The sequence below is a fragment of the Physeter macrocephalus genome, chromosome 2 (genome assembly GCF_002837175.3).
Source record: "Physeter macrocephalus isolate SW-GA chromosome 2, ASM283717v5, whole genome shotgun sequence".
NCBI lineage: Eukaryota > Metazoa > Chordata > Mammalia > Artiodactyla > Physeteridae > Physeter > Physeter macrocephalus.
The window spans coordinates 110,334,850-110,361,019 of record NC_041215.1 but is presented as its reverse complement, the minus strand read 5'-3'; the positions used below and the strand labels follow the sequence as shown (position 1 = coordinate 110,361,019).

Sequence of the window (26,170 nt, the reverse complement as noted above, 5' to 3'; positions counted from 1 at the left end):
ACGGACTCAATCTTTCGACATGAATTAAGTTTTGTAGATCAGAGCTCCTATAGTACTCAGACGTCCAAATTGTTAACAGACAGCCTTAGAAACTAAAACACAGGCTGGATGAAAGCTGATAACCTGAGTCTCAAGCCTCAGCTCCTCTGCTTTTTTCTTGAATATGGCATTGGTGGCCATACCAGTTTTCTTCCCTCCCAGGCTGACCATTGATGAAACCCAACCATTTTCTCCTAACAATGCCACAATTGTGGAGCCGGCATTTTTATGCAAATAGCTGTTCTCTGAATCATTAAGCCCCACTGCCCCTGACATTTTCCTTTCTGACCCTTATCAGCCACACACTGGCAAAACATGAAGAAATAAAGAGGACAAAGAAAGGCAATAAAAGGGTTACAACCAAGAAGTGTATTGTGACTGTGATCAACAAGGAAATTCGGAAACGGGTGACTGAACACCCAAGGATACCCTGTCAGCTGGTTACAGCGACAACATTTGTTCAAAGCCTGACAAGTGCTTAGCATCATTTCAAGGTGTCACATAGAGATACATAGGAAATGACAGTCATAGATGCTACCTGAAGAGCACGTAAAGTGTAATAGACAATATGGCCCAATTAAACACCTGTGTACCCAGAAACATACAATCTGGCCCTTGCTTCCCTCTCTACTTACTCTTTATTTCTCTCATAGCCCCTGTCACAAGATGCAAGGTTTAGTTTATATATTTGTGTTCTTGATTATTATGGCTCCCCAGAGATGAGATTTGTCTGGTATGCAACAGGGTCCATTCCAATCAATCTCACCCACTGGAACAGAAATTCCAGGGGAACAGGGACCATGTCTACCTTATTCACCATTGTAACCCCAGAGCCTAGCAAAATGTACCTTGTAGATTCTCAAAAAAAATTTTTTAAATAAATAAAACATTAAATAAATAAATAAAACCAGCAACAGCTATATAGAGAGATTATATAACTTCATCTTCTGAATGCCACTACTAACGCGATTACACAAAATTAAGTGTGAACTTGGGTCACAGGCATGAGCAAAATTTTCAAAGAGTTTAGATGGGAAAAAACTTTTAGACTCTGGGGCAGCTGCCCTGAAACAAACCACAGATATATAAGTGAGTGCAGCCAAGATCAGCAGAACTTCCTAGCTGACCTATAGATTTGTGAGTCACTGAATTGTAGAGTGGTTTGGTTTGTGGCATTATTGTACCAATAACTAACTAATATTAAAGTCTACTAAAGTAATAACAATTAATTACCAGCAGAACAAACATTAAAATGCAAAGATGATTGATCTTTTTTGAAATAGAAAGTATTTCTAGTTAAATTATTTGGTTCCTCCATAGCCTCAAACACCTTTCATGCAGCCATATCCACGTCACTGGGGCTGAGCAGGCCTAGGTAGGATGCACCTACAGAAGAAACATGAAGGACATCAGCAAGCTCAGCGCCACAGCAGTAGATGTCACCTTCCCAGCACTGTTTGAATACCAGTATTTCTCATACACATCATCCAGGACTGAAAGCACAGCCTCCATGGTTTCCTCGCAGGTGGCCTGAATCTTGAGTTTCTGTCAGGACAAACCCATATGTACCATTGTCCCTCAGCTCAAATGCACATGAGAAGGGGATCCCAATGTCCCAAGCCCAGTGTCATGAAGACTCTGAAGTGGCATCTACAAATGAAAACATGGAGGAAGAGTTAGAAGTTGTTCTGTGAAAGGACAGATTTCTACAGCCATTTCAGGGACTAAAGTTCAACCCAGCAAAATAAATCAACTCTTTCATATTAGGATCTATGAATAGCTGCCTTCTCTCTCTCCTTGACATTTTCCGCTTCTGTCTCCGCTCACCATCCCCACTCTACCTGGCATTATGCCTGGCACATTGATCCCCACAATGCCTGGCATCATGCCTGGCACATAGCAGAGGTTTGGTTAAAGTTTCTCAGCTGAATCAAAGATGAGACAATCTGATATTGGAAGGTAAGATTCAACTGACATGTAAAGGAACAGAAACAAAATGACCAACAGAAACAAAAGGACCAATATCACTAAAATGATGATATTAGGAAAATATCATCTTGGTTGTCCTTCAGTGGGTGGAGGAGGGGGTGCTTGGGGATGGGGAAAGCAGTGCACTCTCCTTTCAACTAAATCCTTTTTTTTTTTTTTTTTTTTAAACTCCAGGCCCCACCTGTTTTGCCTGATGGTCCTCTGGGAACTGAATCAACAGACCAAGGGTCACTGGAAAATGTCTTTCCGGTTAACTCCTGTGCCTTCTCCCTGCCAGTTCTTTTTAACTGAAGCCAGAGGGAGTACTGGTCTGAGCCAGTGTATTAATTTTTGCTTTTAGCTCACACCTTATCCCTAGAGAGCACAATTCTGGATTTGTACAGACTCCCTTTTATCCCTGGTCATTTTGATTTGTACAACTTCCTGTTGATCCGAGGAACTCTTCTATCCTGTCCACTCCAGTCTCCAAAGTCCACTGAATTCTTTTGTGCTTTAGATACTATTGAAGAGGTGAAAAAAAGATACTTACATAAAATATCTGCACTAGATCCAACTCTATAATTGGTTCCATGCTTTGCTTTCAATGCATTTGCTGCCTTCTGTCCAACTTGGATCTGTAGGTGGGAAATGCAGAGACAGATATCTGGTGTTAAAAATAAATCCAACAATTCAGAGCATTTGCTATTTTGTCCAAATCCATCCTCAGAGTTCCAGACCATCTTTCTAACTTCCCATTGAACATCTATACCTGGGTAGTCTTCTGATACTTCAGACTCAACATACTCATATCCAATTTTATCATCTCCCCCACTAATAAGGCTGTTTTGATTTTCATAGTTCTGGCCTATCATGTGCCCCCAACATGTAAATTCCTACAATCATCTTTGACTCTTCTCACAAACAGTTACCAAGTTGCATTTCTAATGCCATCACCCTATTTCAGTCTTATTAACTCTGAAATGGACTGCTGTCATCTTCTAATAAGTTTTCCTTCCTCTCGCCAATCCTTAATCCCAATTGATCTCCCTGACTTCCAGGTGAACCTTTGTAGAGCAAGACAATGATAATGATCCTGCTGAAAACCTTCAATAACTCTCAGTTACCCACTGCATTTGTATAAACTTCTCAGTCTACTATTTGCGATATTCTACAATAGGGATCTAACCCACATTTCCAACACCATATTCTCTAGATCCCACCCTAGATTACACTCAAACTCAAGTTCTCCCACAGTTGCTCAGACATGCTCCATGTTCCTTAGCCTCTCTGCCTTTTCTCAGGATATTTCCTTTACCTGGGATGGCTTACCTCTTCTCTGTTGAAATTCTACGCAACCTCAAAGAACCTTCTCAAATGCTAAGTTCTCCATAGGCATTTCTTGAGCACCCCAAGTGGATTCTCTCTCCCCAATTTTTTTCTCCCATAGCCCTTTGCTCATGCTTCTCTTATAACTTCCCTCTTACTTTTCCTTAAAGGTATTTGATACTTATCTCTCATAGGCTTATAGATTTTCAGAGCAGAAAATGACACACTTCCCTCTATCTACCCCCATATCACCTTACTGAATTGGAAATCCCTCAGAACTAGATGATTTCTAAGGTCTCAGCCTTGCTCTCTTCAGACCCTTTCCTGAGATCAGAGTCACTAACTGAGGTCCAAGTATATTGGCTATATTTATTGACTGTCTGATAAGTCTCCTTGCATACCCTTTTGATAGTCTAAGTATTCCCTACCCTAGATTCCCTAATGCTATATTCTACCCACCTGATGGTGTATCCCACTACTTCCCCTTTGGGTCTATACAAACACCACCAAAATCCCCTTGGCCACTCCCTGCCTGGGTCCACCATTGCTTTACCCTTGAGGGCAGCCTGACTACACTTACAGGTGCATCAGCTCCCTTGACTTCTTCCCCTGACCAGTGACAGGTCTAGTTTTAGATTCCGTCTCTCTTTTCCTGGTCCTGTATTGTCTGACTGAATCCTAAGGTGTGACAAGGTGGTGTCTGGGTAGAGTGGGGATAGGCACAGTGAAATTCAAAAGGAAGACTAGGAGAGGTAAGAAGTGGTTATGGGGTCCTGTGCAGCAGTAGGACTTTGCACTTTCTCTGTGTGCTAAGATTCAACATTAAACATATTTGCAAGCTTTTTGCCTCCTCTCCACTCACTACTAAGAGTTTTACCTTCTCCTTCTCTTCCTGAAAAGAGATTCTGTGTCTGCCCTAGTTGCTGGGCTTGTGTTGTCCAGAACTGAGATGATGGGCAGGAAGGGCTAAAGAAGTACAAGGAATAAAGCTGGTTTTAATCATTTACACTGGGAAGAGGTACAAGAGCTGTTTGTAGAAAGAAGAGGAAATTATAAGAAGGAAAGGTGAGTCAGAAAGGGGATTTCTAGAGAGAGAAATTCCAGTAAGGAAATAAGAACGAAGAGTGGAGAGAAAGGATTCTGGGTAGCTGCTGTGTGTGAGTGAAATTAAGAGCATGAAGCCTAGAGAAAGAGTTGCTAAGAAATAGCAACTACATCCTTTTTGAAGTTCTTTGAGAGTCTCTGGTAGAGATATGAATTGCTTTTAATTATTTTTAATTCCCATGTGTTTCTATGTTTCTTTGAATGAAACTCCATGCTAACTGGTCTTAACTGTAATTTGGGTTACATGGAGCAGCTCCAGGCTACATTTTCTATTCAAATGGTTTCTTGCATTCTTTTTTCTTTCCTGCAGCTCACCCCAGATCATGATTCTTCTTCCCACTGCCAACCTTCACTTATTTTATCCTGTATTGCTCCCTTTCCTCAAATCTTGGCTGTGGGGAGGGAAAGAGTCTCCCAGTTTCCTCTTCTTTATTGACAAAAGAACTTTTGATTTTTTTTTTTTAATGATTCCACCAGCAATTATCATGGGCAGTAGATAGGAGTAAGAAATATAACATATATGATAAGCACACAGTTGTGATCCTTAGCTTATGGGTTTGGTCCTTTCTGAGAAGATGAAATGAAGATTCCCCTAGACTCTGCCTTCTATCTCAAAGGGTCAAACTCCTGATTATTCTTCTCTCTCCTTTTGACACTATACTGCAAGGCCATAGAGAGCCAATTGCTCTGCTGTCCTTCTTCTCAGCCTAAAGTTTCTTTCTAGTCAAAATAATAAAAACCCTTTGCTAGTAGTGCATAATTTACATTGCTAAAGACCTCATGCCTGCTTAATAACTTCTTCACTGGGCCCAGAGAATTTCCTGTAGACATATATTCACAGTCAAGCACTCAAAAAGATTGATTAAGGCCCTGGCATGTGTGTGGGAGAATGGAGCTTGGAATGGGATACAGGGGTTGATATGGAAAGGGTTCCAATGGAAAGAATATCAGCATTTGAAACATTAGATTTCTTATAGCTATTCTAATTTCCAGAGTAGTTTAGAATGAGGGTATGTATAGTTCTGTTTCCCCTACTTAGTGATTGCCAAGTTGTCTATCATACAGTATAATATTTATGAAGATTTCTACAAATTTTTGGTTTTGTAAATACATAGAGATTAATTACTAGTCTCTGGTGGTTGTAAATATACCAGAAATGGAAAACTCCTTGAACAGTTGGTGTGATTCTATCTTTGTGTACTCTATCAAAGCTTATCACTAAGAACCTAAAAACACTGCTAACTAGCTTTTATGAGTTTGATACATGGTGGCAACACTTTCAGTCTTTTTACGGAAAAGTCTTAGTGATGAATGTTATGCTAACTCTTCAACACCTAAGGCTATAAGAAATACAGAATTGAAGCAATCTTTCTCAGTTCAATTTTCCAGTCTCTACATAGAGTATTGAGGATGGCCAGTAATTCCCATCTTAGAATTCCACCTTCTGGTAGCGGCAATGTCAGTGCCCCCTCTGTGGCCAGAGGGCTCTAATGAGACAGCCAATCAGCAGCCCAAGACCCAGTGACATTTGAATACAAACCTTGCAAAACTGGAGATGTAGTAACTGTTTTCCTGAACCTAAAAAGGAAATGAAATTCTCTAGAAAAATACTGGAGCATATGGGCCTCTTTTTTCTGCTGGTAGAAGGCCTGTCCCATCAAATATCTATAATGGCCTGACTTAGGTGGTTCATTTGTATTTGTCACAGAATCCTTTAAGCAGAAAGTAAACATTTATGGCAAATGTCACAGGAATTGGGAAGTAAGAAGGGTTCTGGGCTTCTTGACTAAAATCTCTGTTTCTGTACATTTCTTTACTGAAGAAATAGAACTTCTGGGCACAGAAATGAGGAGGATATAGGACACAGTAGACTAGGCATCTAAGTCGATGACAGCTTCCAGAAGTTGCAAACCCTTCCTGAGCGGAGAGAGGCAGTGTTCTGTGGTCAGATGAATGTGGCCTCTGGAGTCCAAAGACATGGGTTCCAAGCCCAGACTCCAACATTTACTGTCTACAGGGACTTTAGAAATATAGTTAACTCAAGGTCTTAATTTCTACATCTCCAAAATGAGCTTTTTATATTGTCATGAGGATCAGATGAAGTAATGGCCATAAAATCTCTTTGTAATTTTTAAAGTTATAGGTAAATGTTATCTCCACCTCTTGCAAAATGATCACATAGTACAAATGTCCAAAAATAATTGCAGGAAAGATATTGGGGTACTGACAGATATTTTTGACTGCTGGGGAGAAGGACTGCCTTCAGCAAAGATCTATAGTGGTTTTTCTTTTAGTGTCCAGACCTGTGTTTTATAGGTGATGTTCCAGTGGGAGAGGGACAAGAGGAATGACAGAGCCAATGGGCCACCAGCCTTCTGTGATCTTAAGAACAGAGCAAGATTAGCCCCTATCCAGCCCAGCATTTATCGATAATGAGGAGCTTGTTTTAAAAACATTTTTTAAAGATAAGCAGAAAATAACAAGTGTTGGTGAGAATGTGGAGAAACTGGAACTCTTGTGCACTATTGGAAAGAACAGAAAATGGTGTACTTGCTGTAGAAAATAGTACGATGTTCCTCAAAAAGTTGAAAATAGAATTACCATATGATTCAGCAATTCTACTTCTGAGTATATACCCCAAAGAATTGAAAGTGGGATCTCAAGGTGATATTTGTACACCTATGTTCATAGCTGTATTATTTGCAATAGGCAAAAGGTGAAAACAATTCAAATGATCATTGATGGATGAATGGATAAAGAAAATGTGGTATATACATAACAATGGAATATTATTCAGCCTTAAAAAAAAAAGGAAATTCTGACACATGGTACAACAGGTGTGAAGCTTGAAGACTTTATGCTAAGTGAAATAAGCCCATCACAAAAAGATAGATACTGTATGATTCCACTTATATGAGGTAACTAGAATAGTCAGACTCATAGAGACAGAAATTAGAATGGTGGTTTCCAGGCACAAGGGAGATGTGGATTTTTTGTTTAGTGGGTAGAGACATTTCAATGATGCAAGATGAAAGTTTTGGAGATTGGTTGCACAATAATGTGAATATACTTAACACTACTGTACTGTCCACTTAAAAATGGTTAAGACAGTACATTTTATGTTATGTATATTTTACCACAATTAAAAACTGAAAAAATAACTTTTAAGAAAAGGTAACAAATAACTACAACAATTCTAAATTGACCCTTTCTTTGACTTAGGTCTATCGTTCTCAGGTTCACAAAAAGGCAAAGAGCCCAGTCCTTTTCAACAACTCTGCCCACCAGGGCTTGGGTAAACACAGCTTCAGAGAAGGACCCTGGATAAGACAAAGCAGACTTTCCCTGCCCCGGCTTGAATTTCACCGGCACTTCCCCTTACAAATATTCCTAGGCAAATACTAGAGGCATAGTTTAGAAGAAAATAAAGCATTGTGTTTAGCAGAGAAGAGAGCAGATATTATTTAGCCGTGTTATTTTAGATATGCCATATTCCACTAACAGCTGGGAAGTTCTTTAAAGCACGGTTCAAAAGCTATAATTGCTGAACGGAGCTTCAAGAGAATTTACAGAAATGAAAGCGCATTCTTGCAGATTATTAACATAATCATCTCATTTATATTATACACGAATACCTAAGATGTCTCCCAACTTGACACTTTTTGAAATAGGTAGTTAATTAATGCAGGTAAAGCAGCATTTAACCTGAAGCCTTCCCAGCAGGCGTCTGGCAAGGTGTGAAAAGCAGGAGAAAGGAAATAAGGAAAAGCAAAGGGAACAAAAGCGGGGCTGGAGCCAAAACCCTAGAAATGGAAATCAGGAAAAGGAAGACAGGGTCGTGCTGGGGCTTCTCAAGGCTCTGGCACAATGGTCTTACCAGTTCTTCATGGTTACTTGATTTATTTTTGGTGTAGCCATAAGGCACAAAGATGAGCTGCCCGTAAGAGTGCATGGTCAGGGAGCAGGCAATTTTCTCCTTCTTGCTCTCGATAAAGCTGGAAACAACTTTAGTCTCTGGTTCAGACATGGGTCCCGTCCCACAGAATGTTAAATCTTGGCAGTTGTGAGATGCACCGATACGTGAAATATACAGGAAACCCCAAGGAAAGCATCATGATCTCCGTTTAGCACTGACCAGGGTCAAGGAGTCAGCCTTGCTCAGGGCATCTGTGGGTGGAATTAAGGCTTGCCTTTGCTTGTCTAATTTTGTCCTGCTAAAATAAGTCATTCAAGGAGGAACTCAGAAAGGCAGGAGGACTGACGTGCAGATTTAGAAACAGACCCCTGTTTATGTGGCCCGGGAAGGAAGATGCAAAGTGGAATGGCATTTTCAGTAATCTTTCACTTAAACCTTTGGTGGTCCCTGAAACAAATGCTTGGGAACCTGTTCTTTGGTTCCAGGGTCAGACTCTGTTATAGCCTTGTTGCCCTAAGTATATCTCTTGCTGTCTTACTGGCTTGAGTCTCATTATAGCTATTTTGCAAGGACCAAAAAAAAAAAAAAGCTATTTTGTAGTCTGTCCTTCTCACCAGTAATAATAAGGACCATCAACAGAGCACCTTTTACATGCAAGGGCACTGTGCTAAACCCCTCCTGTGTGGCATCTCATTGAATCTCCACAACAACCTACTGATAAGATGGTATTACTCTGAGCCACGTTTTAAAAATAAGAGAAAACTAAAGCCTAGAGATGAAGCAATTTTTTCAAGATCACAGAGCCGTCAAGTCTGAATGTTAACCTTTCCCATCTGGTTTTTAACCAGACTGCTCTTAACCATCCCTACCTCTATTTGCTTCCAATCCATTGGACTTGTTGAGATTCAGAAACATGAAACTGCCTTAAGGAGAAGAAAATGTTTGCCTTGTTTACTTCTGCCCTCCTGCTGTAAAATAATTTGCAAGGATACTTCTCTGAATTTTCTTTATAACAATTCGTATATTTTAAAACAAAGTGATGGATTTCAAAAATATTCACACTGGTCTAGGTCTTCTTTGCCCTTGTTTAGCCAGTCTCACTTGAAAAGAGTCCTGCATTTCAGTGTTGCTGTTCTTACTGTATAGATAATATCACCTCTTTAGAGGGAGTAACACTGACCAGGAAGTCCAGAAAGCTGTACAAAATTAGATGCTTATTTCAAAAGGTATATATATATAAATAGTACTAATTCTAGTAATTCACCTCTTTTCTGGCTTCTCTGCTCCATTTTTTTTTGTCATTATTCATCAATTCATCTACGAAGCATTACTTAACTACACCAGGATGCATCGAGATTTCTATTGAGATCTGTCCCAAAACACACGCCATTATTATGGGATGAACGGGATTTCCTCCAAAGCCGATGCTGTAACAGAGGAACATAGGGAAGTTGCCATTCTAAGGTCCCATAAATCACAGTGTTAATGATGATGGGTGGTCCTCGAACATGAAAAATGGTTCCTTAGGATTGTCTGGAAAAATTGCCTCAACATTATGAAGCTTGTGCATATAATTTCTAGTCCCCCAGATGGGCTAGCAACCCCCAATAACAGGAACATGTGTACAACCCAAAGTGTATATACGTGTAAACCATCAAATTGGAGGGGTAGTTTGGCCTTTCCCTCACGAGCAGATTAACAGTGCCTGGTGGACGCGATCTGCTTAATCAGGAAAAGCTTCAGCGAGTCATTATTTTAGGTCCAAGTGATAAAGGACGAAAGGGAAATAGCCTGGCAGATGGGAAAAGGCTGTTCCAGGTGCATCAGAGATGGTCTCTGCACATTTCTGGAATCAGAAGACTGATGAGTGGAGATAAAGACCTGCTTCGCCAGACAAGCTGGGAGGGAAGGGCTTGATTCACCTACCGGGCCAGAAAGGCTGTTACAGAGAAAGGGGTCCCGAGAAAGGGCTGGGGGAGCCGGGGGGGAGGGGGGGGAATTCATAGTCTCTGGAAACAGAGGCTCTTAATTATGGAGTGGTATGATTTAGAAACATTTTTAAAGAGGAAGTTGTCACTAAATAAAAATCTTTATGAGATGTTTCCCCTCCTCAACCCCTCCATATGCATGACCACCATGGAAAATGAAGGTTGGGTTAGTATTTATAGATCATTTGTGCCCTTCATGTTTCTAGAACTGATATAAGGATACAGGGTAGTATAGGAATTTTATACCAGCATAATCCTAATCATGCGGCAGGCAATCCACAAATTTTAAGGAGGTGGTGTCGAAGAAACATTGAGTCTGCCTGAAAAACTGGGAATATGTCAAAAACAACCAACCAAACAACATTCTCTGGACTGCAACAAAGGCCTTCAGCCTCCTCAGTCCTAAACTTGACTTAGGTTGTTGACTTAAAAATGCTGATTTTTATCCCAAATGAGGTTTCTTCCTTTACACGACTACAAAACATTTTTATAGCTGCAGTGACTGAGGTCAGAAAAATGAACCCGAGACAAGATCCAGTTCATGAACCCATCCCGGGACCAAACTCGATGTCCTCCCGGTTGTCCAAGTATAGATGTAACCATCTATGTTAAGAACCGGAAGCACATAGAAGTCCAGGTTTTTAAGGAGACTCCTTATCCTTGAGTTGTCTTCATAGTTCTGTAGAATCTGGATATTTAATAGAGAAACATTTGGAATGATCCTGGGAAGAGGTCTTTTCTCTCTTAATTTTCTAACAATTTCAACTTAATCATAAGTGGTGACTGAACATCCAACCCTTGCCATCCAACCCTGCCTCAATTGTCCCGTTCGTTATGGTGGTCTTTCTGAAACTTCACCATGCATCAGAATCACCTGAAGGACTTTTTTTTTTTTTTTTTTTTTTTTTTAATTTTTGGCTGTTTTGGGTCTTCGTTGCTGTGCTGGGGTTTTCTCTAGTTGTGGCGAGCGGGGGCTACTCTTCGTTGTGGTGCGTGGGCTTCTCATTGCAGTGGCTTTTCTTGCTGGAGAACTTTTTAAATTACAGCCTGCCCACCCTCCATCTCCACCCCCAGCCCCAATTCAGTAGGTATGAGGTGGTGATGTGGAAACCCAGAATTTGCATTTCTTCCAAGTTCCCAGTTATGCTGATGCTATGGGTCTAGGAACCACACTTTGAGAAGTATCATTTGTGGGTTGAATTATGTTTGGGTTTCTGAAAAGACTGACACAAAAAGTATCTTATATTAATTTTAAAGTTTTCTTATTCCCTCAAAGGAAGGATATAGGTAATATGCAAGAATTCACCGTGTCAGGTGGTTTCCATGTGTTAATCTCTTTGTCCACACAATAGTGTGGTCTTCATGACTACGTTGAAGTAGTCATTTCATACACCTTTTGCAGGTAAAAAACTAGGTGTCTTAGTGATAGAAATTTTGCACAAGACTATTAGAAAGAGACAGCTCCAGGATTCAAACTCATCTCTGACTTCCAAGATCTATTTTCTTCTCCATTTAGATTTGTTTACCCTCCAATAAAGATAATTTTGGGTGCACTAGAAAGAGAACAGAAGAACTAACTCAGTTTTCAGTGAAGCTACTTATGAATTCCATTTCCCGTGGGGTGAAGGAACAGCTCAGTAGAGAGCTGCCTTGCCAGGATGTGAAAGAAACCTGCTCTCCAAAGCCGAGAGATGACAGGTATTTTGTGGGGTGGTTAACCATTATGAGAAAGTTAAAGACACTTATTCTTTCACAGACCACTGGCAAAAAGCAGGGGCAATCCATTCCCTGGCATGAATTCCACAGTCCATCCAGATAATCTTCTTGGGGTTATTGGATGGTTGGCTGATCTGGAGGAGACATTCGTGTTTCATTGTCAAACAATGGCTTATGATTGAAGCCACCGTGCAAAGTTATCAGGTTGTTCTCTTCCCCTAGAGGTACCTGTCTCCTTCCACTCTGTGGTTTCAAGGATGAGGCAAGGATGCTGGCAGAGACACCCACCAATATGACCCTTCTGTTGGCCATGCTTGCCCTCCTGCGGTTACCTTGGCTATTGTGCTTAGGACCACAAGCTGACACCTCCGTGTACCCCATGCAAAGCCTGGTCTTCCCCATATCCCAAATTATTCCCTAACTTTAAATAAACGCATAAACCACAAACTGAGAGGCTAAATCTCCATAAACCTTATAAAACCTTACCACACAGGGCTCACTCAGAGTGGTAAAGTGCACAAGTGGTAACGTACATGACTCAAAGGTAGCAAAAATGAACCCCAGTCTACATTTAAGCTTCCTGAAACTGTGAAAGGATGCAAATGCATAATCTCCTGCAATACTTATTACATTCATTACATTCCTCTTGCCTTAGAGACTCCTGCAGTCCCAGCTGACCCAACCTTCTTTCTCCTCTCCCCATTTGTTGTTCTTGTACTCACTCAAGAAAGAAAGATTCCCTCCTCTTTCAGAGGTGGCATAGGTAGGAATTAACCTGGCAATTATGGATTCTCTTTGGTCGAGAAGAAGCTGTGAACATGCCCATATGTGTAACAGTCACATCTTGTTTTGGTTTGTAAATGGCCTGGACTCATGCTATTCACTGAGAGCTCTTGGGAGCTGGGCTGATGAAGGCTCTCCCTCTATATCTATGAGAAACTTATGAATTGAAATCAATACGGGCTGGATTCATCATATTCAAGGAAGTTTTCCCTTTTAGCCTCACCCATTTTCAAAGCTCCTGGCAAAATTCCTAATCTACCCTTTATCTTAATTCTCTCTTGTAATTACCCCTTTTATTTATGAGTCTATGTATATGACCATATGTTTATCTTTACTGCCTCCTCGTTATGTGCCAATTCTATTCTTTAAAATACGTCCTAGGCAAAGGATGTTTAGAGGTCTTTTTGGCTGACTCAGTTCTGAGTTTGACAGCCTATGGAAAAATCAGGCTGGTAGGTGACCCACACTTAACATATCAACCAATTACTCACTCGGCTCCTGGGTAAATTCTACTTCAGAGCCAAGAGATTTTTCTTGTAGTTGTAAGTCATTCTTGAATTTGAGGATGTGCTTTGTAAATTAACGTGTCTACAGCGAACAAAGTAATGATAGTTCTTAATGCCAAACTACTTTGGCAGTGGTTCTTGAAGAGTAGTCCTGGACCAGCGATATCAGCGGCACCTGGGAACTTGCTAGAAATGCACTGTTTTTCTGTAACATGAGTGTGCATCAGAATGACCTGGAGGAGGGCTTGTTCAAACACAGATTGCTGGGCCCACCCACAGAGTTGCTGATTCAGTAGATCTGTAGTTAGACTCCCAAGAATGTGCACTTCTAACAAGCTCCCAGGAGATATTGATGCTGCTGGTCGATGGACCACCCTTTGAAAACCACTGGTTAGGTGCAGTTGTTGTCAACCCTGCCTACACAGTGGGATCACCTAGGGGGCTTTCAAAAGGTGTCTGGACCCCGTCCTGGAGCAATTAGCTCAGAATCTCTGTGGATGGGGCCCAGGCATCAGTATTAAGCAGCCAGGATTGAAAAATCACTGGTCAAACAGAGAGCCAAGAAGGCCTGGCCTTGTGGAAAAGTGGTTATTCAGTCTCAAACACTTTTCATCGTATCACATGTTAAAAAGGCAGAGAGCCTGGAGATTGGGTTATCCCTCTGGCTATGCTACGGTCTGCCTGTGTGACCTCGTACAAGTCACTTCACTTCTCTGGGTCTTCGTTTCCTTATAAAATGAAGGAACCAAAACTAAAGGTTGTCCATGATGTTCAAACATTTTTATGGGGAAAAAAATGTGTTAAAGAAGAAAATTTTGTAAAAACTCAAAATACATATGAAAAGTGAACTGGGGATTTCTCCCTTACGCAGCCCCCCACCCCGTCCCCCTTCCACTGTGGGAGCACCGGAGGCACCCAGGCCTTCACAGAACACAAGCTGGAAACCTCTCAACCAGAACTTCTAAGGTCCTTTCCAGCCACCCTCCACGATTCTACGTTCCTCAGTCTTAGCGGGGACGAGGGAGGCCAAGCGTGAAGAAAACTAAGGGATAAGTTCTTACTTCTGGGACTTTATTTTTAAGTCCTACCCCCGTGGTCTCACACAACCATTCCAAATTCTCTTTACTCCAGAACATGATTCCACCCCCATGATTAAGATGTAAGCATTTACAAATATTTAATTTTTAAAACATTTTTATTGGAGTATAATTGATTTACAATGTGTTAGTTTCAGGTGCACAGCAAAGTGAATCTGTTATATAAATACATATGGATATATGTATTTGGACTCTTTTTTAGATTCTTTTCCCATATAGGTCGTTACAGAGTACTGAGTAGAGTTCCCTGTGCTATACACTAGGTCCTTATTAGTTATCAATTTTATACATAGTAGTGTGTATGTATCGATCTCAATCTTCCAATTTATCCCTCCCCACCAAGTTTTGAATTTTAAAATCAAGACTTTGGAAAAGCCAAGTCTCTCTGTCTTGCCTCTTTTAACCTTGTCTATATTTCTTACTAGAGCCCCTGGATAGTAAATAAATATCCTTGAATGGGACTCTAATTCTCAGCCTTCTCACTTACCTTCAAATAGTACATGGGCCGGCTCTCATAGGTCATTCCTAGGAAATGCTATGTCACCACTTCCGTGTACTTCTCCCTTATCTCACTCATCCACTGACAGATCTGAAACAGCCAGGGAGGACTGAGGTTATCAATAAGAAGATCCTTTGCTTGCCTCTAAATTAAGATAATTGCTTCTTTCACCAAGATACTGAACTTGAACTCTTCGCTCTTTATTAGCACACAAACTAGAAGAGTAAACTAATGAATTATGACCGCCCCTCCTCCCATATTCTTTAACGATCTACTCTGCCACCCAGGCTTAGGACACCCTGTTGAACTTTACAAATAAATGATTGAGAATTATCAATTTCAACAATCCAGTATAACACTTCTGAAACATTGTACAATCACACAGCCTTCAAATGGCCATCAGACTTCCAGACTTTGCAGTGGCACTCAATCATGCCAGAAATTTCAGGTCCAGCTTATTTTGTGGGATCTTCTTTAGTCTTTATGAATCTCAAAAATATCTTTTGCTAATGTCCATGGATCCAAAATTAGAGAAGAGCCTGTGTATGCCCTTCACAGAACATGACAGAGAAATTTCTCAATCAAGACCAAGTTAATAACTTGGGGTTCTTTAAGGGAGAATGAAATAAGGAATTCACAAACATAAGACATATTAAGACGTCATTGGCATGTGACATGATACCTCCCACACTCAATTTCTGTATCATGGAAATACCTGAATGACAAGAGTTATGGTAAATAATAATAATTAATTTGGCATAACAACTATTCTATTTGAAAATTTCTATCTCAATTGACATTCATCTTAGCATGGAATATCTACAGATAAAATACATTATTAATACAGTAATAATACTTAAGGGGGGGAAGAGACTAACAACTCATCACACGGGTATTGTGTATTTTTCTGTGATGGGACTGGATCAGATGCAGGTGACTTGAGTCTTGGGAGACATACAAATAGAAGCGTATCACAGCAGCAGCTATCATTTATTTATTGCTTAATCAGTAGAAGTGTAGTTTATTTCATTTACTCTCAAACAAAACTGCAGGATAGGTACTGCTATTCCTTTTTCATGTATAAGGAAACTGAGGAACAATGAGGTTAACTGTCTTGGTCAAGGTCACAGAGCAAGTGGCCAAACCAGGTGTGACTCATCTCTGATACCAGCACATATACTTCTCATGGGTCTCACTGGATCTTGTTAAAAAAAAAAAAATCTAAGAAAAAAAGAAACTTCAGTACTTTGGGGTGATTGTTACAGAAGAAAATGTAAATTCTTTTTTTTCTTAAGTATTGAATCTTGTTACAATATTGCTTCTGTTTTATGTTTTTTTCATTTTTTGGCCCTGAGGCATGTGGGATCTTAGCTCCCTGCCCAGGGATCAAACCCAAACCCCCTGCATTGGAAGGAGAAGTCTTAACCACTAGACCGCCAGGGAAGTCCTAAAAATGTAAATTCTTTCTTGTACTTTTTGAAAAAAATTCTGGAAAATATTAATATATTCCCCAATACTGAGGAAATAAATGGTAAAGCCTGGTTGGAGGGCAACTTGTGCATTTATGTCAAAAATTTTAATGTGCATATCATTTAACCCAGTAATTCTATTTTTAGAAATTTATACTTCAAAAGAAGTTTTACATGACATCACACACATACACACACTACATATATACATATATACTTTTTACCGTATCCAGTTTTAGAAACCACTAAACTTATCTTAGTAGCAATACAAATATTTCTTTGAAAAAAAAATTTTCCCCTTTTGAGAGCTGTTGCCTATGTTCCCTGCATTCTACTGAAAATATCACACTTTTGGCTAAATAGGATTCAATCAGAAGGCTTCACCACCCATGTCCCACATCCATATACGCATTGGCCCTGCCCAGCTTAAACCAGCTAAAGACTTGATTAACAAGAGTAACGTTTAATTTTGATCCACGTTTACACTAACAAAACTGGTTGGGGTGTTCTTTTCTTCTTTTTCCTTTTTGTTGTTTTGCCTTTTTATTTCATATCACTAGGATTTGTATCTTTAAAGGTGATAGTCAGGGGGTGATGTTTGGGAATCCCTTGACCTCAGTGCACAGGCAAACCTCAACCTCCCATTTTGAGGCTCTCTAGTCTATGGATACTAACAGTGAACTATCCCTCGCCCATCCTAAAGTAGGTTGTGACCACCACCAATGCTCCCACCAACGTGTCCAAGCTCATCTCCCCCATGGGGTGGTGTCCGTTATAGGAATATGTCTCCAGGATCCTCCATGGACTCACTACCTTATCCACAGCTTCTTGTCTCTGTTGTGCTACAGATCTGCAAAGGGAAGAAATACAGACAAAAAGCGATGAAGAAACCAGGATAACACGAGGGTTGGAAGGTTGATGAAAAAGGTAGTAGAAAGCAATGTGCACAGCATTTTGAGGCAAAAGTCAGCGTTGGAGTCTTGCCTCTGCAACTTACTAATTGTGAGATCTTGGGTACCATGGAGTCCCTCTGAACTGCAGTTTCATCATCTGCAGGTTGAGGACAGCCATTCCCAATTTGCAGGGAGCCTTGGATAATTCAGCAAGATGTTGTAGATAAACACACTTTTAAATTTGTATAAGAAAGAATAGCTAAGATTTATTGAACTGAAACTTACTGCGAGATACTCACTGGGTTAAGCAATTTAAATCTCATTTACTTCTCTCAAAAACTTTAAGATAAGATATACTTATTATCCCCATTTCAGAGATGAAGAAACTGAGTCACAGGGAAAGTATTATTAGAATTTAAACCCTGACAGCCTGACTGAAAAGCCTGAAATATTAACCACAATACTGTAAATAATTGTAAGAATCTTTATGCAACAGTTTATTTTTTTTAAATAAACTTTTTTTTTTAGAGAAGTTTTAGGTTCACAGCAAAATTGGATGAAAAATACTGAGTTCCCATATACCTGCTGTCCACCCCCCACCGACCCCCATGCACACAACCTCCCCCAATATCAACATCCCACACCAGAGTGGTACCTTTTTTTATAATAAATGAACCTACATTGACACATCATTATTTCCCAAAGTCCATAGTTTACATGAGGGTTCACTGTTGGTGTTATACTTTCTATGGATTCGAACAAATATATAGTGACATGTATCCACCATTATAGTATCATACAGAAGAGTTTCACTGCCCTGAAAATGTCTGGCAATCACTGATCTTTTCATTAGTTTTGCCTTTTACAGAATGTCATATAGTTGGAATCATACAGTATGCAGCCTTTTCAGATTGGCTTCCTTCACTTAGTAATATGCATTTAACTTTCCTCTGTGTCTTTTTAATGACTTGATAGCTCATTTCTTTTTAGTGCTGTATAATATTCCATTGCCTGGATTACCACAGTTTATTTATCCATTCACCTACTGAAGGACATTTTGGTTGCTTCCAAGTTTTGGCAATTATGAATAAAGCTGCTATAAACACCTGTGTGCAGCGTCTTGTGGACATAAGTTTTCAATTCATTTGGGTCATACCAAGGAGCATGACTGCTAGATCATATGGCAAGAGTATGTTTAATTTTGTAAGAAACTACCAAAACTGTCTTCCAAAGTGACTGTGCCATTTTGCATTTCCTCCAGCAATGTTTCCTATGCTTATTTTCCATTTGCATATCTTCTTTGGTGAGGTGTCTGTTCATGTCCTTTGTCTATTTTTAAAATCAGATTGCCTCTTTTCTTACTGCTGAGTTTTAAGAGTTCTTTGTATGTTTTGGATAACTGTCCTTTATCAGATGTATCTTTAGCAAATATTTTCTTTCACTTTGTAGCTCATCTTCTCCTTCTCTTGACATTGGCTTTTGAAGGAAGGAAGTTTTTAATTTTAATAAAGTATAGGTTATCTGTTATTTACTTCCTGGATCATGCCTTTGGTGATGTATTTAAAAAGTCATCACTATTCCCAAGGTTATCTAGGTTTTCTCCTAAGTTATCCTTATTTTACATTTAGCTCTAAAATCCATTTTGACTTAATTTTTTGTGAAGAATGTAAGTCTGCATCTAGATTCACTTTTTGTGTGTGTGGATGTCCAGTTGTTCCAGGACCATTTTTGGGGTTTTGTCAAATGTTTTTGTCTGCATTTATTGATATGATCATGTGATTTTTTATTTTTAGCCTATTGATGTAATGGATTACGTTAATTGATTATCAAATGTTAAACTAGCCTTGCATATATATCTGGGATAAATCTCCGTTGGTGGACATGGTGTATAATTTTTTTATACTTTTTTTGATTCAATTTGCTAATATTTTGTTGTGGATTTTTACATCTATGTTCATGAGAGATATTGGTCTATAATTTTTTATTCCTCATAATGTCTTTGCCTGGTTTTTGTATTTGGGTAATGCTGGCCTCAAAGAATGAATTAAAAAGTATTGCTTCTGCTTCTATCTTTTGGAGGATATTATAGAGAATCAGTATAAGTTTTTCCTTAAATGTTTCACAGAATTCACCGGTGAAACCCTCTGGGCTTGGTGCTTTCTGTTTTGGAGGGTTATTAATTATTGATTCAATTTCTATAATACATATAGGCCTATTTAGATTACTATTTATGGTCTATATTTTGACAAACCATTTAATAAAGCTATTCAATGCCTCGCCTTTATGCCAGATATTGTGCCAGCACAATCATGCACATTATATGATTTATTCGCATTACAACCCTGTGAAATGTTATTGTCCATGTTTTACAAATAAGGAAACTGAAGCCAAGGGAAATTAAGTAACTTGCAAACAGTCACAGAGCTAGTAAGTCATAAAACTAGTCCTCTACCTCTAAGCCACACAAATGTTTGATAAATGTTCTAATTCCCTCGCTAAAAGACTTTACCTAAGCAAAAAGTAGAGTTATATTTTCATTATGAGAGCATACCAACTGATCATTCATTTACCCAATAAATATATTTGAAGTGATTTCTGTGTTAATAGCACTAGGATGTGAGCTTTTGGAGAAGCTGAGGTGTAAACTTTTGGATAGTGACAAGGAAACATGTTAGACATCTAATTAGCTAATGTTTCAATGACTTTCATCTATTTTCCCACATTTTTCTCTCTGAAGATTCTGGTATTATATTTACTCTTTCCCCAAACCTTCATTTTTTTTAATCTGTAAAATGGGAATAATAACACCTTACCAAGGGATTCTTATGAAGATTAAATAAATTAATCTACATTTAAAAATAAGCAAATTTCTGGAACCTAGTTAACCCTTAATAAATGTTCAAACACAGTAGTAGTTCAAAACAAAGCTAAGTAAAAGCCCTATTTTGCTGCAATAACATTGAAAATAAAAATTACATGGAGAATAATTTAGCCATCTAACTGGTATTATCTTCAAACAATACCAAACTACAAAATATTTTGATAGAATTAATTAAAACTCAAGTTCCATTCACATCTACATAACTCCAGTAACTGGATTGACTACATTTAAATTTTTTAATCTGTTCGATTAACACCATGTACCATAATCACCCACTCTAATAGAAATCAATTTCTCTACAAAATTCCATGACTTTGTTACTAATATTAATAATCTGAATTTAGCAGAAGCTTTTTATCTTCAAAACTGTAAATGTTTTATTGTTAAATGAATTTTACTTTGTTTAGCTTGTCCAAGAAAAGTTCATGATATAGGATTGTCTAGATAGTTAGTTAAAATAATGAAATGAATTTTAGAAGGAGATTACAAGAAACAAATGTCACTAAAATTGTAATAGTTGAGGAGCAATATGCTTTTCCATGTTATTCAGCAATTCGTTTCTAATGTTTATCATTTATTTTAAGTAAGCTAGAGTGCTTCAGATGAGAAATTTCAATATAAAAATATATACAGGTACATTATGTTGAGGCTGATTATTTACAAAACACATTATCATTTTATAAGGAAAATATATACATCCCTTGGTGTGTTTAAAATTCAAAAAAAATTCAATTTACACATAAATTTTCAGGAGTACATTTCATGTGCTTATCAAATAATCAGCAAACATATACCTATTATAATAACACTAGTTAACCATTATTGGGCACTATATTCTAAGCACCAGTCAAAGCATTTGCATTGTTATCTTACTTAATTCATTCAACAACCCAATCGGCACTTGGTACTCTTTGCAAAAGTGATAATAGATAATAGTAGTAGTAATAGAACATAGATTTCTTTCTTACAGAGCTTAAAATCCACTTAAGGAAGTGAGACATAAACACATGAAAAGCAAAATAACTTCACCATCAAATAATAAAACGTGAGGTATGATAAGCTAGAGCCTGATTACCAATTAAACTGTGCACTAAATGTACTGAGGACAGGAGAGGGAGAATTCCAAACTGAAGTATAGCCAGTAATAATAACAACCAACATTTTATAAGCAATTATGCATGCCAGAACTGTTCTAAGGTATATATATATATTCTTACATATAATTCTAACAACAATCCTTAAGGTAAAAACTATTATCCCAGGGTGTTGGTTTTTTTTTTTTTTTCTGAAGATTTTGTTACAGAGGCTAAATTATACTTTTAAAATACTCTAGAAAATAAGCATAAAATATTTATTAGCCTATTTTAATAAATTGTCTATCTCTGATTTGGACTGCATAGAGAGCAAAATAAGTATCAGCATTATAAATTCATCGGGAAATAGTTTCAGTGCTTTTTCAGAATGGAGAGAGGAGAGGAAATGAAGCAAATGAGAAGAGTCTTTTCAGCCCTTCCTTCTTTCTCATTCCTCACACTGGCTGTCCTGCCAGGAAATGAGATCATTGGAGATGCTTTCACGCGGCATTGGGACCAGGGATGGTGGCTGCTCAGAGCGACGCGGTTCCTTTCTTCACATAGTTCAGCAAATGTTCAGGTCTTTCTTATTACCGTCATCTACTCAGTGCCGTAGGAAAGTAACTACACTAAAAAGCAGTCCTGGCAGCTGGTGGATTCCTGTTTCAATTGGGCTGGTATTCTCAGGCCATTTCACAATATGGAAGGGAATAAATTAAAGGTAACTGGGCACCATCAAGCACCAACATTTGGCTTTCCCCCAGCTAATGTCTGCAAAATGTGTGAGTACGATGCCTCCTAAGTCCAGCACTGAATGACTGGGTCCATATAATATGCAAAAAAAGTGAACCGTACAGGATTTGAGTGAAAACCCTGATATCATTTTAACATGAAATTAAACACAATACTTAAACCTCAAAACCCCAAATACTTAGTTCAAACAACGTTTAAACCTTAAACCTAGAAAAGGCTGTTCCCTGTTTCTAGGCAATTACTTGGGTGATGCATAATACATGTAGAGAAGGAAGGAAAAAGCTGGCTAATCCCCCAAATTACCACCAGTCTCATCTCACCGACCAAATGAAAAGATTATTGTACTTTGTGTATTCTTTTTGAATAGGAATTCATAAAATGTTTAACAGAGAAAATGATGCTTTGGTGGTACATTATTAATAAATACTGTACATCAAAGATTGCCTGATGAAATTTTGACTGGAATGTAAAAAGAGGCAAAAAGACCTAATGAATATTGAGGCAAATTTTGTATTTCAAATACTTAGGAAACAGTTACATGAATATTTCATGATAGTAATGTATTTTCAAAGTTTTTTTTTTCTTTCTTACAAAATTAACATATGCTTATAAGTGGAAATTTTAGGAAGTATGGAGAGGAGAAAAATAAAAAAGAGAAGGAAGGAATAATCCTCCACAATCCCACCTCCCTGAGTTAACCACTGTTGATATTTTGCCATATTTCCTTTCAGTCTGTTATCTGTGCATATTTTTTTCATAAACACAGTGCAGATTATACCTATATATAATTTTGTATTCCCTCCTTTTTATTATATATTCTACCAGGAACATTTTCTCAAACCAATTATAACTCTTTATAAACATTATTTTTAATGACTGCATAATGTTTGACAGTAAGTATATATTTCATAGCATCATGCACATAAATATTGTCATCTATGCTGGATATTAAAGCCATTTCCCTTTTTGGTTTTATCCTATAGTAAATAATTCTGGAGTTAATGACTTATTGCTCATTTCTGATTATTTCCTTGAGTTACATTCCAGGAATGGGACTAGTAGGTCAGAGAGGATGAACAATTTCAAGGCATTTGATTCATAGTGCTAGATCCCAAATGATTCTACAGATTTACACTTTTATTGGGAGTATGCAATATATATAACAGGGCCTAAATGATCAAGGGAGAGATTATTAAGCTTGTCATCCTTGTTAGATTTTCTGGACTAGTATTACATCACACATAGTAAATAAAGAGTATCAAAACTTGCAGCTAATCTATGTTTTGAGTTGGTAAGAGCCATATAAAAGTGGACATTATTTTATACCAGTAAATAATAATGAAAATGGAAATAGTCAATAAGGAGCAGGATTAGCAGATTTGAAATGTTTCCCTCAAGTGCAGTCATGAGCAGCTGTCCACTGGAAGCCATCTTGTCTGAGTCCTACTGAGCCAAATCACTTCCATAATTTAACCTGGGCTTGGCAATCATTTTTTTTAAGCAAAAGTTTTATGCATCTTCTTTGTAGAATATTTGTAAAATGAAGAATAGTTGAGGGAAAGGAAAAAAAATTATCAATCAAAGAGAACAATGTCCATTTTGGTACATATTTTTTCTTTTTTTTTTAAGCATTTTGATACATTTTGTGTTCTGCATCTTCCCTTTAGCATAAAACATCTTTCCCCATGCTATTAAAATTTTCATAATTATTTTTCTAATGGATAAATAATATCCCATTGTCATATGTCACATATTGACATTTGCATAACTTAATATGGGGCATTTAGGTTGTTTCCAAATATTATAATATTTAATATCATGCTTATCTTGTACATAAAGCTATATTCCAGTGCATACAATTCTTTCCATAGTTTGCTTTCTCAGTGTAAATTTCCAGAAGCAGGGATACTAGGCCAAAGGATGTGTAAGTTTTAAGGCTTGTGATATTTTTAAATAAGTTAATTTTTTTTTCAATCAAAGCCCTGTGACCTATGTAAATCTTTGCCATTGATTTATGAAGAATCTCAGAAGAGAAAATAAATGCAGTATCTATATGAAACCAAGTAAACTAATGGAAAATGTGAGATGGCGATGTCCAAACAACTTTAAGCATCACATAGATCCTGGACTCCCTTTATATATCTGAAATCAGACTGTGAAGCTAAGGGACAGGCTGAGGTCGCACAGTTAGTCTGGGGCAAAAATTGGAGTGGATTTCTCTGTTCCGTGAGAGCAAGCTTGTTGCAAGATTCGTTTAACCATGAAACAAAAGAGGAAATACTGTTTATAAACACACATGCCTGATGAGATATACCAAACGTGCAGAATAATAAACTATGTATGAATAAAGGAAAATACACTTTATATGGAAACCACACACACACACAATGTTTAATATATATTCAAAGAAGTTATTCATTATGAATAGGGAAAGAACACAAAAAAGAGCAAATGACAGGAGCAACTTATAAACCAGTAAAATGAGTAATAAACAAGACAAAACACTTAACCTTATAAGAAATCAACAAAATGAAAAATAAGTCAACTGTAGGTATTTTTCATCTGTCAAATGGGCAAATGCTTAAAAAGTGCTTTCATACACTATTGTTGGAAGTGTAAACTGGTGCAACTTTTCTAGAGGGCAATTTGGCAATGTGTAGCAAGATTCTTGAATTTTTCTAAGCTTCTAACCCAGTGCTTCCTCTTCTTATAACTTATATTAGGGAAATAATCAAAGATTTTCAATAACAACAAAAAAATTGTCATGTAGCTGGATCCTCATCATGGTATCATGCGTAAAAATGACAGTAGAAATCAACTCTGCCTTACAGGGTAGCAATGATGGAATATTATTAGTGATTGCATTATGTTTTCAATAAATTATGAATGTCCTAGGAAAATTTTTATAATACAACTTAACTGAAAAATTCTTGTAATAGTACTATATACATAATTAGATAAGTAGCTATCTATTCAAAAACATTAACGGTAATTATGTCTTAGTGAAATTGTTTGGTAGTTTTAAACATTTTAAACATTTTCTCAATAATTAGAATAATGTGATTTACCAATTGAGAAACTATGTAAATGAGGGATATAGAATTTTCATTATAATTTTCTTTTTTCAATTACAAAACATGACATATTTATTGGTATTTATCATACATTGTGCTAGGAAATCTTTTTTAGATATCTACTCATTTATTTAAAGATTATTAGAGTAATGTTCAATGATAAAACTTCAGTGATTATTATTCTTATCTCGTGGTGGTGTGTATGGGTAGGAAGAGGGGAGAATCGAGCTGCATTGATCTTGAAAAGAAGCTTTCCACTTAGACAATCTAAATCATACCAGTCAGCCCCTCCTCCAGCTTCACACTCACCTATCATATCCCAGCTCCCCAGGAAGTAGCATCCCCAGGAGGTACAAGCTTCCAAGCAGAGGCTTCATTCTTCTGCAAAGAGAGCTAGAAAATCCTGTGCTTCTCCTGCAGGTCATGTGTCTCTGAGAAGCATAAGGGCATAGGCTTCCACAATCAAGATAAGATAAATCAGTTAGTGGATGTCTCAGCAGAAATAGTATGTGAGCAGTTGCTTCATTAACTCCATCATGTCTGCAAAAAACTTTTTTTAATAGTGGAAAACTATTTGATTTTTTTTCTCCTCTAAAAACAAATTAACTGAAGCTCTTGACTCCCCCAAATCCAGAAAAAAGTTTCTTCCCTATGTAAAGTCTTCAGTTCTAGGAATCCCCATCATGTATATTCAAGAGTGGACCACTCCTGCTCTTTCCTCCACACAGGTCAGTGGGTATAATAGGGGGTGTGTCTTCTGCTCTGGTCATGGTGGGCATGGTTATTATTCAGGATCTTCACTCCCCTCTTCAATCTAAGGCTTTATTTACAGTCAAATGTCTTCTCTTGTTCTGATGGACCACATCACCAGCTTCCTAAACAAACCCAAGTCTCTCCATATCTGAGCAGTGAAAATATTTTAAATCCTTTCCCAAGTGGATTTCCCCACACATTCCTCTCACATAAAGGACTCTGTCAGAAACTGCTCCACAACCCCATGTTTTTAGACAAACCCAGGATATGCCTTGAATCTCAAACAGTGACCAGTAAAATAAAGGCTCAAGTTAAGATTGCTGTTAAAAGTC

At 38.0% G+C, this 26,170-nt stretch overlaps 1 protein-coding gene across 1 annotated transcript; it reads right to left on the bottom strand.

Moving 5' to 3' along the window:
* Positions 1–398: 398 nt before the first annotated feature.
* Positions 399–25,677, bottom strand: CPO (carboxypeptidase O). Its single transcript, XM_007124329.3, is given in 10 exon segments — positions 399–1,575; positions 1,577–1,689; positions 2,558–2,642; positions 8,315–8,517; positions 9,690–9,779; positions 10,918–11,029; positions 12,084–12,191; positions 14,931–15,032; positions 17,144–17,261; positions 25,395–25,677. Coding segments are annotated over 10 exon segments (1,197 nt in total). The 5' UTR covers positions 25,511–25,677; the 3' UTR covers positions 399–1,425.
* Between the last annotated feature and the right edge of the window lie 493 nt (positions 25,678–26,170).